The following is a 17,666-nucleotide window of genomic DNA, read 5'->3' on the forward strand; positions in this document are numbered from 1 at the left end:
TGGAAGTTATCAACCTTCAGATTGGTATCGCATGTTTGTGAGACAAAGCAGTGCTCAAATTCCTGAAACGTGTGTTCAAGAAAGCAGATGTAGCTCTTATCGTATTTGGTCGAGAACACCTCATCCTGTTCACTACAATGAAACAGTAACTCTCTCTTTTAGTATTGCAAGGGATAGTAACTGCTACTACAACTACTACTACAACAGCTACAACAACTACTACTATTACTACTACTATTACAATAGCAACCTCATGACAAGACACTGCTATGGAGACTTTTATGTGTACAAACTTCCAATTCTGCCTGGATGTGACCTCTCATATTGTGCAGGTACATCTCCTTGATCTTTACCTTAAAAACTTGATTAATATTTAGACTTTTTGACACAGCTGCTGATTTTGTTTTGGATTAAATACTTTTCCTGCCTGGAAAACAACAGAATATAGATGTTTTTTTTAAACAAAAAAATAATACTAAAATAAATTTGAAACAAGGCTTGAAAATATTTTATAAAATGTGTTTTCTTTCTGTTTCAGTTCCTCCTCATGGTTTCAGATCATCAGGACAAAATGACACCAGCATCACTCTGCTGTGGAATCCAGTGAACAGCAGTGTCAGCTTTGTTCTGCAGTTTAATGGAACAGAGTCAAACATCAGTGTTCCAACTGGAAGTGAACCAGCAACCTACACAGTGTCATCTCTGACTCCTGCAACTAAATACACATTCACTCTCTTCTCTGTGTTTGAGAATGTCACAAGCAGTGGAATCAGCATCGATGCAGTGACTGGTGAGAGAATTGAACAATTTTATTTAAAGCAATGATCTTTTTTGGCGTGTAAACAAATGTTTATACATTTATAAAAAACATGTGTAAAACTTTTGCTTTAAATAATAAATGTAGTGTTTTCACTAAAACCCCCAATAAATATATGCTATTTTGATGATTGAAGATAGTATTTTAGCAGTCAAACCTCAAAGTTTATTACTAAATGTGTTGCTAAAATCAGAGGAAGGGATGGAAAAAGACTTTATTGCAAAACTTGTATGACGGCAAAACAAAAACTATTGGTACATTAGAATACGTTTCTGATTACTTCTGTTTTCAAAGCAAAATGTTTTATTCCTTCCTTCATTCAGAAGAAGGTTTTTCCATTGGCCAGGCAAGCATACTGTTTGTGAGACACTATTGGAAACATTTGCAAAACCTCTTCCTCCTTCTCGTCTGCAGCTCCTCAAAATGTAGAGATCTTCAAGTTAATTGGACTAAATGACACCAGCATGACTCTGCAGTGGAGTAAGGTCAGAGGTACTGGTTATATCCTCCAGTATAACCAGCAATGGAAGACCATTCCTGTGTCAGATGAAGATGGACCAGTGACTTATACCGTCTCATCACTCAGTTCTGCCACTGAATACATGTGTACTCTTTACTCTGTGTTTGAGAACGCCAGAAGTACTGGAGTACCACTGAGAGTTTTCACTGGTAAGAAGTTTCTAGACATCCCCTGTTAGAATACTGGGACCAAGATACTCAGTGATTCATTCCACTCCTAATAGTGTGTTGGACTATTTGTTTTCAAGATTTCTTTCCCAATTGTTTAACCATCTATCATGTTTTCATGCAAACATTTTAATCAGTCTTATAGTTTCTAACACTGCAACATGATTTTGAGCTAATGTTTTCATTTTCTAATAGTTTTCATTTTGTCTTTTCATGTTCATTTAAATGTAGACCACCAGCATCTTCCCTGTGGACAGGGGTTTTGTCCTTCTGACCACGTCTGCATCAATGGCAATGGAACTTTCCAATGTCTGGATGGCTGTCAGCACTACACTGTACTAAATGATGACTGGCTGTCTGACTACAATGTCAATGGAAACTCTTTGTGCTATGGAAGTTATCAACCTTCAGATTGGTATCGCATGTTTGTGGGACAAAGCAGTGCTCAAATTCCTGAAACGTGTGTTCAAGAAAGCAGATGTAGCTCTTATCGTATTTGGTCGAGAACACCTCATCCTGTTCGATACAATGAAACAGTAACTCTCTCTATTAGTATTGCAAGGGATAGTGACTGCTACTACAACTACTACTACAACAGCTACAACAACTACTACTACAACAACTACTACTATTACAATAGCAACCTCATGACAAGACGTTGCTACGGAGACTTTTATGTGTACAAACTTCCAATTCTGCCTGGATGTGACCTCTCATATTGTGCAGGTACATCTCCTTGATCTTTACCTTAAAAACTTGATTAATATTTAGACTTTTTGACACAGCTGCTGATTCTGTTTTAGATTAAATACTTTTCCTGCCTAGAAAACTACAGAATAGAGATGTTTTTTTTAAACAAAAAAATAATACTAAAATAAATTTGAAACAAGGCTTGAAAATATTTTATAAAATGTGTTTTCTTTCTGTTTCAGTTCCTCCTCATGGTTTCAGATCATCAGGACAAAATGACACCAGCATCACTCTGCTGTGGAATCCAGTCAACAGCAGTGTCAGCTTTGTTCTGCAGTTTAATGGAACAGAGTCAAACATCAGTGTTCCAACTGGAAGTGGACCAGCAACTTACACAGTGTCATCTCTGACTCCTGCAACTAAATACACATTCACTCTCTTCTCTGTGTTTGAGAATGTCACAAGCAGTGGAATCAGCATTGATGCAGTGACTGGTGAGAGAATTGAACAATTTTATTTAAAGCAATGATCTTTTTTGGCTTGTAAACAAATGTGTATACATTTATAAAAACGTGTAAAAACCTTTGCTTAAAATAATAAATGTAGTGTTTTCACTAAAACCCCCAATAAATATATGCTATTTTGATGATTGAAGATAGTATTTTAGCAGTCAAACCTCAAAGTTTATTACTAAATGTGCTGCTAAAAGCAGAGGAAGGGATGAAAAAAGACTTTATTGCAAAACTTGTATGACGGCAAAACAAAAACTATTGGTACATTACAATACGTTTCTGATTACTTCTGTTTTCAAAGCGAAATGTTTATTCTTTCCTTCATTCAGAAGAAGGTTTTTCCATTGGCCAGGCAAGCAGACTGTTTGTGAGACACTATTGGAAACATTTGCAAAATCTCTTCCTCCTTCTCATCTGCAGCTCCTCAAAATGTAGAGATCTTCAAGTTAATTGGACTAAATGACACCAGCATGACTCTGCAGTGGAGTAAGGTCAGAGGTACTGGTTATATCCTCCAGTATAACCAGCAATGGAAGACCATTCCTGCGTCAGATGAAGATGGACCAGTGACTTATACCGTCTCATCACTCAGTCCTGCCACTGAATACATGTGTACTCTTTACTCTGTGTTTGAGAACGCCAGAAGTACTGGAGTACCACTGAGAGTTTTCACTGGTAAGAAGTTTCTAGACATCCCCTGTTATAATACAAAGACCAAGATACTCAGTGATTCATTCCAGTCCTAATAGTGTGTTGGACTCTTTATTTTCTAGATTTCTTTCCCAATTGTTTAACGATCTGTCATGTTTTCATGCAAACATTTTAATCAGTCTTATAGTTTCTAACACTGCAACATGATTTTGAGCTAATGTTTTCATTTTTTAATAGTTTTCATTTTGTCTTTTCATGTTCATTTAAATGTAGACCACCAGCATCTTCCCTGTGGACAGGGGTTTTGTCCTTCTGACCACGTCTGCATCAATGGCAATGGAACTTTCCAATGTCTGGATGGCTGTCAGCACTACACTGTACTAAATGATGACTGGCTTTCTGACTACAATGTCAATGGAAACTCTTTGTGCTATGGAAGTTATCAACCTTCAGATTGGTATCGCATGTTTGTGGGACAAAGCAGTGCTCAAATTCCTGAAACGTGTGTTCAAGAAAGCAGATGTAGCTCTTATCGTATTTGGTCGAGAACACCTCATCCTGTTCACTACAATGAAACAGTAACTCTCTCTTTTAGTATTGCAAGGGATAGTAACTGCTACTACAACTACTACTACAACAGCTACAACAACTACTACTATTACTACTACTATTACAATAGCAACCTCATGACAAGACACTGCTATGGAGACTTTTATGTGTACAAACTTCCAATTCTGCCTGGATGTGACCTCTCATATTGTGCAGGTACATCTCCTTGATCTTTACCTTAAAAACTTGATTAATATTTAGACTTTTTGACACAGCTGCTGATTTTGTTTTGGATTAAATACTTTTCCTGCCTGGAAAACAACAGAATATAGATGTTTTTTTTAAACAAAAAAATAATACTAAAATAAATTTGAAACAAGGCTTGAAAATATTTTATAAAATGTGTTTTCTTTCTGTTTCAGTTCCTCCTCATGGTTTCAGATCATCAGGACAAAATGACACCAGCATCACTCTGCTGTGGAATCCAGTGAACAGCAGTGTCAGCTTTGTTCTGCAGTTTAATGGAACAGAGTCAAACATCAGTGTTCCAACTGGAAGTGAACCAGCAACCTACACAGTGTCATCTCTGACTCCTGCAACTAAATACACATTCACTCTCTTCTCTGTGTTTGAGAATGTCACAAGCAGTGGAATCAGCATCGATGCAGTGACTGGTGAGAGAATTGAACAATTTTATTTAAAGCAATGATCTTTTTTGGCGTGTAAACAAATGTTTATACATTTATAAAAAACATGTGTAAAACTTTTGCTTTAAATAATAAATGTAGTGTTTTCACTAAAACCCCCAATAAATATATGCTATTTTGATGATTGAAGATAGTATTTTAGCAGTCAAACCTCAAAGTTTATTACTAAATGTGTTGCTAAAATCAGAGGAAGGGATGAAAAAAGACTTTATTGCAAAACTTGTATGACGGCAAAACAAAACAGTATTGGGACATTAAAATAAGTTTCTGATTACTGGTGTTTTCAAAGCAAAATGTTTTTTTCTGTCCTTCATTCAAAAGAAGGTTTTTCCATTGGCCAGGCAAGCATACTGTTTGTGAGACTCTATTGGAAACATTTGCAAAAACCTCTTCTTCCTTCTCGTCTGCAGCTCCTCAAAATGTAGAGATCTTCAAGATAATTGGACTAAATGACACCAGCATGACTCTGCAGTGGAGTAAGGTCGGAGGTACTGGTTATATCCTCCAGTATAACCAGCAATGGAAGACCATTCCTGTGTCAGATGAAGATGGACCAGTGACTTATACCGTCTCATCACTCAATCCTGCCACTGTATACATGTGTACTCTTTACTCTGTGTTTGAGAACGCCAGAAGTACTGGAGTACCACTGAGAGTTTTTACTGGTAAGAAGTTTCTAGACATCCCCTGTTAAATTACTGGGACCAAGATACTCAGTGATTCATTCCAGTCCTAATAGTGTGTTGGACTATTTGTTTTCAAGATTTCTTTCCCAATTGTTTAACGATCTGTCATGTTTTCATGCAAACGTTTTAATCAGTCGTATAGTTTCTAACACTGCAACATGATTTTGAGCTAATGTTTTCATTTTCTAATAGTTTTCATTTTGTCTTTTCATGTTCATTTAAATGTAGACCACCAGCATCTTCCCTGTGGACAGGGGTTTTGTCCTTCTGACCACGTCTGCATCAATGGCAATGGAACTTTCCAATGTCTGGATGGCTGTCAGCACTACACTGTACTAAATGATGACTGGCTGTCTGACTACAACGTCAATGGAAACTCTTTGTGCTATGGAAGTTATCAACCTTCAGATTGGTATCGCATGTTTGTGGGACAAAGCAGTGCTCAAATTCCTGAAACGTGTGTTCAAAAAAGCAGATGTAGCTCTTATCGTATTTGGTCGAGAACACCTCATCCTGTTCGATACAATGAAACAGTAACTCTTTCTATTAATATTGCAAGGGATAGTGACTGCTACTACAACTACTACTACAACAGCTACAACAACTACTACTACAACAACTACTACTATTACAATAGCAACCTCATGACAAGACGTTGCTACGGAGACTTTTATGTGTACAAACTTCCAATTCTGCCTGGATGTGACCTCTCATATTGTGCAGGTACATCTCCTTGATCTTTACCTTAAAAACTTGATTAATATTTAGACTTTTTGACACAGCTGCTGATTTTGTTTTAGATTAAATACTTTTCCTGCCTAGAAAACTACAGAATATAGATGTTTTTTTTTAAACCAAAAAATAATACTAAAATAAATTTGAAACAAGGCTTGAAAATATTTTATAAAATGTGTTTTCTTTCTGTTTCAGTTCCTCCTCATGGTTTCAGATCATCAGGACAAAATGACACCAGCATCACTCTGCTGTGGAATCCAGTGAACAGCAGTGTCAGCTTTGTTCTGCAGTTTAATGGAACAGAGTCAAACATCAGTGTTCCAACTGGAAGTGGACCAGCAACTTACACAATCTCATCTCTGACTCCTGCAACTAAATACACATTCACTCTCTTCTCTGTGTTTGAGAATGTCACAAGCAGTGGAATCAGCATTGATGCAGTGACTGGTGAGAGAATTGAACAATTTTATTTAAAGCAATGATCTTTTTTGGCGTGTAAACAAATGTTTATACATTTATAAAAACGTGTAAAAACCTTTGCTTAAAATAATAAATGTAGTGTTTTCACTAAAACCCCCAATAAATATATGCTATTTTGATGATTGAAGATAGTATTTTAGCAGTCAAACCTCAAAGTTTATTACTAAATGTGCTGCTAAAAGCAGAGGAAGGGATGAAAAAAGACTTTATTGCAAAACTTGTATGACGGCAAAACAAAAACTATTGGTACATTACAATACGTTTCTGATTACTTCTGTTTTCAAAGCGAAATGTTTATTCTTTCCTTCATTCAGAAGAAGGTTTTTCCATTGGCCAGGCAAGCAGACTGTTTGTGAGACACTATTGGAAATATTTGCAAAATCTCTTCCTCCTTCTCATCTGCAGCTCCTCAAAATGTAGAGATCTTCAAGTTAATTGGACTAAATGACACCAGCATGACTCTGCAGTGGAGTAAGGTCGGAGGTACTGGTTATATCCTCCAGTATAACCAGCAATGGAAGACCATTCCTGCGTCAGATGAAGATGGACCAGTGACTTATACCGTCTCATCACTCAATCCTGCCACTGAATACATGTGTACTCTTTACTCTGTGTTTGAGAACGCCAGAAGTACTGGAGTACCACTGAGAGTTTTTACTGGTAAGAAGTTTCTAGACATCCCCTGTTAAATTACTGGGACCAAGATACTCAGTGATTCATTCCAGTCCTAATAGTGTGTTGGACTATTTGTTTTCAAGATTTCTTTCCCAATTGTTTAACGATCTGTCATGTTTTCATGCAAACGTTTTAATCAGTCGTATAGTTTCTAACACTGCAACATGATTTTGAGCTAATGTTTTCATTTTCTAATAGTTTTCATTTTGTCTTTTCATGTTCATTTAAATGTAGACCACCAGCATCTTCCCTGTGGACAGGGGTTTTGTCCTTCTGACCACGTCTGCATCAATGGCAATGGAACTTTCCAATGTCTGGATGGCTGTCAGCACTACACTGTCCTAAATGATGACTGGCTGTCTGAATACAACGTCAATGGAAACTCTTTGTGCTATGGAAGTTATCAACCTTCAGATTGGTATCGCATGTTTGTGGGACAAAGCAGTGCTCAAATTCCTGAAACGTGTGTTCAAGAAAGCAGATGTAGCTCTTATCGTATTTGGTCGAGAACACCTCATCCTGTTCACTACAATGAAACTGTAACTCTCTCTAGTAATATTGCAAGGGATAGTAACTGCTACTACAACTACTACTACAACAGCTACAACAACTACTACTATTACTACTACTATTACAATAGCAACCTCATGACAAGACGCTGCTATGGAGACTTTTATGTGTACAAACTTCCAATTCTGCCTGGATGTGACCTCTCATATTGTGCAGGTACATCTCCTTGATCTTTACCTTAAAAACTTGATTAATATTTAGACTTTTTGACACAGCTGCTGATTTTGTTTTGGATTAAATACTTTTCCTGCCTGGAAAACAACAGAATAGAGATGTTTTTTTTAAACCAAAAAATAATACCAAAATAAATTTGAAACAAGGCTTGAAAATATTTTATAAAATGTGTTTTCTTTCTGTTTCAGTTCCTCCTCATGGTTTCAGATCATCAGGACAAAATGACACCAGCATCACTCTGCTGTGGAATCCAGTGAACAGCAGTGTCAGCTTTGTTCTGCAGTTTAATGGAACAGAGTCAAACATCAGTGTTCCAACTGGAAGTGAACCAGCAACCTACACAGTGTCATCTCTGACTCCTGCAACTAAATACACATTCACTCTCTTCTCTGTGTTTGAGAATGTCACAAGCAGTGGAATCAGCATTGATGCAGTGACTGGTGAGAGAGTTGAACAATTTTATTTAAAGCAATGATCTTTTTTGGCGTGTAAACAAATGTTTATACATTTATAAAAAACATGTGTAAAACTTTTGCTTTAAATAATAAATGTAGTGTTTTCACTAAAACCCCCAATAAATATATGCTATTTTGATGATTGAAGATAGTATTTTAGCAGTCAAACCTCAAAGTTTATTACTAAATGTGTTGCTAAAATCAGAGGAAGGGATGAAAAAAGACTTTATTGCAAAACTTGTATGACGGCAAAACAAAACAGTATTGGGACATTAAAATAAGTTTCTGATTACTGGTGTTTTCAAAGCAAAATGTTTTTTTCTGTCCTTCATTCAAAAGAAGGTTTTTCCATTGGCCAGGCAAGCATACTGTTTGTGAGACTCTATTGGAAACATTTGCAAAAACCTCTTCTTCCTTCTCGTCTGCAGCTCCTCAAAATGTAGAGATCTTCAAGTTAATTGGACTAAATGACACCAGCATGACTCTGCAGTGGAGTAAGGTCAGAGGTACTGGTTATATCCTCCAGTATAACCAGCAATGGAAGACCATTCCTGCGTCAGATGAAGATGGACCAGTGACTTATACCGTCTCATCACTCAGTCCTGCCACTGAATACATGTGTACTCTTTACTCTGTGTTTGAGAACGCCAGAAGTACTGGAGTACCACTGAGAGTTTTTACTGGTAAGAGGTTTCTAGACATCCCCTGTTAAATTACTGGGACCAAGATACTAAGTGATTCATTCCAGTCCTAATAGTGTGTTGGACTTTTTATTTTCAAGATTTCTTTCCCAATTGTTTAACGATCTGTCATGTTTTCATGCAAACGTTTTAATCAGTCGTATAGTTTCTAACACTGCAACATGATTTTGAGCTAATGTTTTCATTTTCTAATAGTTTTCATTTTGTCTTTTCATGTTCATTTAAATGTAGACCACCAGCATCTTCCCTGTGGACCGGGGTTTTGTCCTTCTGACCACGTCTGCATCAATGGCAATGGAACTTTCCAATGTCTGGATGGCTGTCAGCACTACACTGTACTAAATGATGACTGGCTGTCTGACTACAACGTCAATGGAAACTCTTTGTGCTATGGAAGTTATCAACCTTCAGATTGGTATCGCATGTTTGTGGGACAAAGCAGTGCTCAAATTCCTGAAACGTGTGTTCAAGAAAGCAGATGTAGCTCTTATCGTATTTGGTCGAGAACACCTCATCCTGTTCACTACAATGAAACTGTTACTCTCTCTAGTAATATTGCAAGGGATAGTAACTGCTACTACAACTACTACTACAACAGCTACAACAACTACTACTATTACTACTACTATTACAATAGCAACCTCATGACAAGACGCTGCTATGGAGACTTTTATGTGTACAAACTTCCAATTCTGCCTGGATGTGACCTCTCATATTGTGCAGGTACATCTCCTTGATCTTTACCTTAAAAACTTGATTAATATTTAGACTTTTTGACACAGCTGCTGATTTTGTTTTGGATTAAATACTTTTCCTGCCTGGAAAACAACAGAATAGAGATGTTTTTTTTAAACAAAAAAATAATACTAAAATAAATTTGAAACAAGGCTTGAAAATATTTTATAAAATGTGTTTTCTTTCTGTTTCAGTTCCTCCTCATGGTTTCAGATCATCAGGACAAAATGACACCAGCATCACTCTGCTGTGGAATCCAGTGAACAGCAGTGTCAGCTTTGTTCTGCAGTTTAATGGAACAGAGTCAAACATCAGTGTTCCAACTGGAAGTGAACCAGCAACCTACACAGTGTCATCTCTGACTCCTGCAACTAAATACACATTCACTCTCTTCTCTGTGTTTGAGAATGTCACAAGCAGTGGAATCAGCATTGATGCAGTGACTGGTGAGAGAGTTGAACAATTTTATTTAAAGCAATGATCTTTTTTGGCGTGTAAACAAATGTTTATACATTTATAAAAAACATGTGTAAAACTTTTGCTTTAAATAATAAATGTAGTGTTTTCACTAAAACCCCCAATAAATATATGCTATTTTGATGATTGAAGATAGTATTTTAGCAGTCAAACCTCAAAGTTTATTACTAAATGTGTTGCTAAAATCAGAGGAAGGGATGAAAAAAGACTTTATTGCAAAACTTGTATGACGGCAAAACAAAACAGTATTGGGACATTAAAATAAGTTTCTGATTACTGGTGTTTTCAAAGCAAAATGTTTTTTTCTGTCCTTCATTCAAAAGAAGGTTTTTCCATTGGCCAGGCAAGCATACTGTTTGTGAGACTCTATTGGAAACATTTGCAAAAACCTCTTCTTCCTTCTCGTCTGCAGCTCCTCAAAATGTAGAGATCTTCAAGTTAATTGGACTAAATGACACCAGCATGACTCTGCAGTGGAGTAAGGTCAGAGGTACTGGTTATATCCTCCAGTATAACCAGCAATGGAAGACCATTCCTGCGTCAGATGAAGATGGACCAGTGACTTATACCGTCTCATCACTCAGTCCTGCCACTGAATACATGTGTACTCTTTACTCTGTGTTTGAGAACGCCAGAAGTACTGGAGTACCACTGAGAGTTTTTACTGGTAAGAGGTTTCTAGACATCCCCTGTTAAATTACTGGGACCAAGATACTAAGTGATTCATTCCAGTCCTAATAGTGTGTTGGACTTTTTATTTTCAAGATTTCTTTCCCAATTGTTTAACGATCTGTCATGTTTTCATGCAAACGTTTTAATCAGTCGTATAGTTTCTAACACTGCAACATGATTTTGAGCTAATGTTTTCATTTTCTAATAGTTTTCATTTTGTCTTTTCATGTTCATTTAAATGTAGACCACCAGCATCTTCCCTGTGGACCGGGGTTTTGTCCTTCTGACCACGTCTGCATCAATGGCAATGGAACTTTCCAATGTCTGGATGGCTGTCAGCACTACACTGTACTAAATGATGACTGGCTGTCTGACTACAACGTCAATGGAAACTCTTTGTGCTATGGAAGTTATCAACCTTCAGATTGGTATCGCATGTTTGTGGGACAAAGCAGTGCTCAAATTCCTGAAACGTGTGTTCAAGAAAGCAGATGTAGCTCTTATCGTATTTGGTCGAGAACACCTCATCCTGTTCACTACAATGAAACTGTTACTCTCTCTAGTAATATTGCAAGGGATAGTAACTGCTACTACAACTACTACTACAACAGCTACAACAACTACTACTATTACTACTACTATTACAATAGCAACCTCATGACAAGACACTGCTATGGAGACTTTTATGTGTACAAACTTCCAATTCTGCCTGGATGTGACCTCTCATATTGTGCAGGTACATCTCCTTGATCTTTACCTTAAAAACTTGATTAATATTTAGACTTTTTGACACAGCTGCTGATTTTGTTTTGGATTAAATACTTTTCCTGCCTGGAAAACAACAGAATAGAGATGTTTTTTTTAAACAAAAAAATAATACTAAAATAAATTTGAAACAAGGCTTGAAAATATTTTATAAAATGTGTTTTCTTTCTGTTTCAGTTCCTCCTCATGGTTTCAGATCATCAGGACAAAATGACACCAGCATCACTCTGCTGTGGAATCCAGTGAACAGCAGTGTCAGCTTTGTTCTGCAGTTTAATGGAACAGAGTCAAACATCAGTGTTCCAGCTGGAAGTGAACCAGCAACCTACACAGTGTCATCTCTGACTCCTGCAACTAAATACACATTCACTCTCTTCTCTGTGTTTGAGAATGTCACAAGCAGTGGAATCAGCATTGATGCAGTTACTGGTGAGAGAATTGAACAATTTTATTTAAAGCAATGATCTTTTTTGGCGTGTAAACAAATGTTTATACATTTATAAAAAACATGTGTAAAACTTTTGCTTTAAATAATAAATGTAGTGTTTTCACTAAAACCCCCAATAAATATATGCTATTTTGACGATTGAAGATAGTATTTTAGCAGTCAAACCTCAAAGTTTATTACTAAATGTGTTGCTAAAATCAGAGGAAGGGATGAAAAAAGACTTTATTGCAAAACTTGTATGACAGCAAAACAAAACAGTATTGGGACATTAAAATAAGTTTCTGATTACTGGTGTTTTCAAAGCAAAATGTTTTTTTCTGTCCTTCATTCAAAAGAAGGTTTTTCCATTGGCCAGGCAAGCATACTGTTTGTGAGACTCTATTGGAAACATTTGCAAAAACCTCTTCTTCCTTCTCGTCTGCAGCTCCTCAAAATGTAGAGATCTTCAAGTTAATTGGACTAAATGACACCAGCATGACTCTGCAGTGGAGTAAGGTCGGAGGTACTGGTTATATCCTCCAGTATAACCAGCAATGGAAGACCATTCCTGCGTCAGATGAAGATGGACCAGTGACTTATACCGTCTCATCACTCAGTCCTGCCACTGAATACATGTGTACTCTTTACTCTGTGTTTGAGAACGCCAGAAGTACTGGAGTACCACTGAGAGTTTTTACTGGTAAGAGGTTTCTAGACATCCCCTTTTAAATTACTGGGACCAAGATACTCAGTGATTCATTCCAGTCCTAATAGTGTGTTGGACTTTTTATTTTCAAGATTTCTTTCCCAATTGTTTAACGATCTGTCATGTTTTCATGCAAACGTTTTAATCAGTCGTATAGTTTCTAACACTGCAACAATATTTTGAGCTAATGTTTTCATTTTCTAATAGTTTTCATTTTGTCTTTTCATGTTCATTTAAATGTAGACCACCAGCATCTTCCCTGTGGACAGGGGTTTTGTCCTTCTGACCACGTCTGCATCAATGGCAATGGAACTTTCCAATGTCTGGATGGCTGTCAGCACTACACTGTACTAAATGATGACTGGCTGTCTGACTACAACGTCAATGGAAACTCTTTGTGCTATGGAAGTTATCAACCTTCAGATTGGTATCGCATGTTTGTGGGACAAAGCAGTGCTCAAATTCCTGAAACGTGTGTTCAAGAAAGCAGATGTAGCTCTTATCGTATTTGGTCGAGAACACCTCATCCTGTTCACTACAATGAAACTGTAACTCTCTCTAGTAATATTGCAAGGGATAGTAACTGCTACTACAACTACTACTACAACAGCTACAACAACTACTACTATTACTACTACTATTACAATAGCAACCTCATGACAAGACACTGCTATGGAGACTTTTATGTGTACAAACTTCCAATTCTGCCTGGATGTGACCTCTCATATTGTGCAGGTACATCTCCTTGATCTTTACCTTAAAAACTTGATTAATATTTAGACTTTTTGACACAGCTGCTGATTTTGTTTTGGATTAAATACTTTTCCTGCCTGGAAAACAACAGAATAGAGATGTTTTTTTTAAACAAAAAAATAATACCAAAATAAATTTGAAACAAGGCTTGAAAATATTTTATAAAATGTGTTTTCTTTCTGTTTCAGTTCCTCCTCATGGTTTCAGATCATCAGGACAAAATGACACCAGCATCACTCTGCTGTGGAATCCAGTCAACAGCAGTGTCAGCTTTGTTCTGCAGTTTAATGGAACAGAGTCAAACATCAGTGTTCCAACTGGAAGTGGACCAGCAACCTACACAGTGTCATCTCTGACTCCTGCAACTAAATACACATTCACTCTCTTCTCTGTGTTTGAGAATGTCACAAGCAGTGGAATCAGCATTGATGCAGTTACTGGTGAGAGAATTGAACAATTTTATTTAAAGCAATGATCTTTTTTGGCGTGTAAACAAATGTTTATACATTTATAAAAAACATGTGTAAAACTTTTGCTTTAAATAATAAATGTAGTGTTTTCACTAAAACCCCCAATAAATATATGCTATTTTGATGATTGAAGATAGTATTTTAGCAGTCAAACCTCAAAGTTTATTACTAAATGTGTTGCTAAAATCAGAGGAAGGGATGAAAAAAGACTTTATTGCAAAACTTGTATGACGGCAAAACAAAACAGTATTGGGACATTAAAATAAGTTTCTGATTACTGGTGTTTTCAAAGCAAAATGTTTTTTTCTGTCCTTCATTCAAAAGAAGGTTTTTCCATTGGCCAGGCAAGCATACTGTTTGTGAGACTCTATTGGAAACATTTGCAAAAACCTCTTCTTCCTTCTCGTCTGCAGCTCCTCAAAATGTAGAGATCTTCAAGTTAATTGGACTAAATGACACCAGCATGACTCTGCAGTGGAGTAAGGTCAGAGGTACTGGTTATTTCCTCCAGTATAACCAGCAATGGAAGACCATTCCTGCGTCAGATGAAGATGGATCAGTGACTTATACCATCTCATCACTCAATCCTGCCACTGAATACATGTGTACTCTTTACTCTGTGTTTGAGAACGCCAGAAGTACTGGAGTACCACTGAGAGTTTTTACTGGTAAGAAGTTTCTAGACATCCCCTGTTAAATTACTGGGACCAAGATACTCAGTGATTCATTCCAGTCCTAATAGTGTGTTGGACTATTTATTTTCAAGATTTCTTTCCCAATTGTTTAACGATCTGTCATGTTTTCATGCAAACGTTTTAATCAGTCGTATAGTTTCTAACACTGCAACATGATTTTGAGCTAATGTTTTCATTTTTTAATAGTTTTCATTTTGTCTTTTCATGTTCATTTAAATGTAGACCACCAGCATCTTCCCTGTGGACAGGGGTTTTGTCCTTCTGACCACGTCTGCATCAATGGCAATGGAACTTTCCAATGTCTGGATGGCTGTCAGCACTACACTGTCCTAAATGATGACTGGCTGTCTGACTACAATGTCAATGGAAACTCTTTGTGCTATGGAAGTTATCAACCTTCAGATTGGTATCGCATGTTTGTGGGACAAAGCAGTGCTCAAATTCCTGAAACGTGTGTTCAAGAAAGCAGATGTAGCTCTTATCGTATTTGGTCGAGAACGCCTCATCCTGTTCACTACAATGAAACAGTAACTCTCTCTTTTAGTATTGCAAGGGATAGTAACTGCTACTACAACTACTACTACAACAGCTACAACAACTACTACTATTACTACTACTATTACAATAGCAACCTCATGACAAGACGCTGCTATGGAGACTTTTATGTGTACAAACTTCCAATTCTGCCTGGATGTGACCTCTCATATTGTGCAGGTACATCTCCTTGATCTTTACCTTAAAAACTTGATTAATATTTAGACTTTTTGACACAGCTGCTGATTTTGTTTTGGATTAAATACTTTTCCTGCCTGGAAAACAACAGAATAGAGATGTTTTTTTTAAACAAAAAAATAATACCAAAATAAATTTGAAACAAGGCTTGAAAATATTTTATAAAATGTGTTTTCTTTCTGTTTCAGTTCCTCCTCATGGTTTCAGATCATCAGGACAAAATGACACCAGCATCACTCTGCTGTGGAATCCAGTGAACAGCAGTGTCAGCTTTGTTCTGCAGTTTAATGGAACAGAGTCAAACATCAGTGTTCCAACTGGAAGTGAACCAGCAACCTACACAGTGTCATCTCTGACTCCTGCAACTAAATACACATTCACTCTCTTCTCTGTGTTTGAGAATGTCACAAGCAGTGGAATCAGCATTGATGCAGTGACTGGTGAGAGAGTTGAACAATTTTATTTAAAGCAATGATCTTTTTTGGCGTGTAAACAAATGTTTATACATTTATAAAAACGTGTAAAAACCTTTGCTTAAAATAATAAATGTAGTGTTTTCACTAAAACCCCCAATAAATATATGCTATTTTGATGATTGAAGATAGTATTTTAGCAGTCAAACCTCAAAGTTTATTACTAAATGTGCTGCTAAAAGCAGAGGAAGGGATGAAAAAAGACTTTATTGCAAAACTTGTATGACGGCAAAACAAAAACTATTGGTACATTACAATACGTTTCTGATTACTTCTGTTTTCAAAGCGAAATGTTTATTCTTTCCTTCATTCAGAAGAAGGTTTTTCCATTGGCCAGGCAAGCAGACTGTTTGTGAGACACTATTGGAAATATTTGCAAAATCTCTTCCTCCTTCTCATCTGCAGCTCCTCAAAATGTAGAGATCTTCAAGTTAATTGGACTAAATGACACCAGCATGACTCTGCAGTGGAGTAAGGTCGGAGGTACTGGTTATATCCTCCAGTATAACCAGCAATGGAAGACCATTCCTGCGTCAGATGAAGATGGACCAGTGACTTATACCGTCTCATCACTCAATCCTGCCACTGAATACATGTGTACTCTTTACTCTGTGTTTGAGAACGCCAGAAGTACTGGAGTACCACTGAGAGTTTTTACTGGTAAGAAGTTTCTAGACATCCCCTGTTAAATTACTGGGACCAAGATACTCAGTGATTCATTCCAGTCCTAATAGTGTGTTGGACTATTTGTTTTCAAGATTTCTTTCCCAATTGTTTAACGATCTGTCATGTTTTCATGCAAACGTTTTAATCAGTCGTATAGTTTCTAACACTGCAACATGATTTTGAGCTAATGTTTTCATTTTCTAATAGTTTTCATTTTGTCTTTTCATGTTCATTTAAATGTAGACCACCAGCATCTTCCCTGTGGACAGGGGTTTTGTCCTTCTGACCACGTCTGCATCAATGGCAATGGAACTTTCCAATGTCTGGATGGCTGTCAGCACTACACTGTCCTAAATGATGACTGGCTGTCTGAATACAACGTCAATGGAAACTCTTTGTGCTATGGAAGTTATCAACCTTCAGATTGGTATCGCATGTTTGTGGGACAAAGCAGTGCTCAAATTCCTGAAACGTGTGTTCAAGAAAGCAGATGTAGCTCTTATCGTATTTGGTCGAGAACGCCTCATCCTGTTCACTACAATGAAACAGTAACTCTCTCTTTTAGTATTGCAAGGGATAGTAACTGCTACTACAACTACTACTACAACAGCTACAACAACTACTACTATTACTACTACTATTACAATAGCAACCTCATGACAAGACGCTGCTATGGAGACTTTTATGTGTACAAACTTCCAATTCTGCCTGGATGTGACCTCTCATATTGTGCAGGTACATCTCCTTGATCTTTACCTTAAAAACTTTAATAATATTTAGACTTTTTGACACAGCTGCTGATTTTGTTTTGGATTAAATACTTTTCCTGCCTGGAAAACTACAGAATAGAGATGGGTTTTTTTAAACAAAAAAATAATACTAAAATAAATTTGAAACAAGGCTTGAAAATATTTTATAAAATGTGTTTTCTTTCTGTTTCAGTTCCTCCTCATGGTTTCAGATCATCAGGACAAAATGACACCAGCATCACTCTGCTGTGGAATCC

The 17,666-nt window shown here is 36.9% G+C and overlaps 3 protein-coding genes across 3 annotated transcripts in view; all 3 read left to right on the forward strand.

Annotated features, from left to right (window-relative positions):
• Window positions 1-5,029: 5,029 nt before the first annotated feature.
• Window positions 5,030-12,202, forward strand: LOC144987091 (fibronectin-like). The gene is made up of 12 exons (XM_078936019.1): window positions 5,030-5,278; window positions 5,528-6,022; window positions 6,230-6,481; window positions 6,920-7,174; window positions 7,424-7,915; window positions 8,122-8,373; window positions 8,817-9,071; window positions 9,321-9,812; window positions 10,019-10,270; window positions 10,714-10,968; window positions 11,218-11,709; window positions 11,916-12,202. The coding sequence occupies exons 1-12, from the start codon at window positions 5,074-5,076 to the stop codon at window positions 12,200-12,202; spliced, it is 3,984 nt and encodes a 1,327-aa protein (XP_078792145.1). The 5' UTR covers window positions 5,030-5,073.
• Window positions 12,203-12,575: 373 nt separating this feature from the next.
• LOC144987177 (uncharacterized) lies at window positions 12,576-14,191 on the forward strand. Its single transcript, XM_078936257.1, has 3 exons — window positions 12,576-12,865; window positions 13,115-13,606; window positions 13,813-14,191. The coding sequence occupies exons 1-3, from the start codon at window positions 12,661-12,663 to the stop codon at window positions 14,097-14,099; spliced, it is 984 nt and encodes a 327-aa protein (XP_078792383.1). The 5' UTR covers window positions 12,576-12,660; the 3' UTR covers window positions 14,100-14,191.
• A 196-nt stretch (window positions 14,192-14,387) lies between these two features.
• The window catches only part of LOC144987173 (uncharacterized), a 75,697-nt gene continuing 72,418 nt past the window's right edge, over window positions 14,388-17,666 (forward strand). Inside the window, exons 1-5 of the mRNA XM_078936253.1 lie at window positions 14,388-14,762; window positions 15,012-15,503; window positions 15,710-15,961; window positions 16,400-16,654; window positions 16,904-17,395. Coding sequence (XP_078792379.1) covers window positions 14,558-14,762; window positions 15,012-15,503; window positions 15,710-15,961; window positions 16,400-16,654; window positions 16,904-17,395 — 1,696 coding nt within the window. The 5' untranslated portion in view covers window positions 14,388-14,557. The remainder of the gene's footprint in view (window positions 14,763-15,011; window positions 15,504-15,709; window positions 15,962-16,399; window positions 16,655-16,903; window positions 17,396-17,666) is intronic.

The sequence above is a fragment of the Oryzias latipes genome, chromosome 18 (assembly GCF_053564925.1).
Source record: "Oryzias latipes strain Hd-rR chromosome 18, Olatipes_Hd-rR_3.1".
Taxonomy (NCBI): domain Eukaryota; kingdom Metazoa; phylum Chordata; class Actinopteri; order Beloniformes; family Adrianichthyidae; genus Oryzias; species Oryzias latipes.

Coding starts and splice junctions, on each gene's coding strand:
- LOC144987177 (XM_078936257.1), top strand. CDS start 12,661: ATGACTCTGCAGTGGAGTAAGGTCGGAGGTACTGGTTATATCCTCCAG. Junction 12,866..13,114: donor ACCACTGAGAGTTTTTACTG/GTAAGAGGTTTC, acceptor ATTTAAATGTAG/ACCACCAGCATCTTCCCTGT. Junction 13,607..13,812: donor TGACCTCTCATATTGTGCAG/GTACATCTCCTT, acceptor TTTCTGTTTCAG/TTCCTCCTCATGGTTTCAGA.
- LOC144987091 (XM_078936019.1), top strand. CDS start 5,074: ATGACTCTGCAGTGGAGTAAGGTCGGAGGTACTGGTTATATCCTCCAG. Junction 7,175..7,423: donor ACCACTGAGAGTTTTTACTG/GTAAGAAGTTTC, acceptor ATTTAAATGTAG/ACCACCAGCATCTTCCCTGT. Junction 8,374..8,816: donor CAGCATTGATGCAGTGACTG/GTGAGAGAGTTG, acceptor TCTCGTCTGCAG/CTCCTCAAAATGTAGAGATC.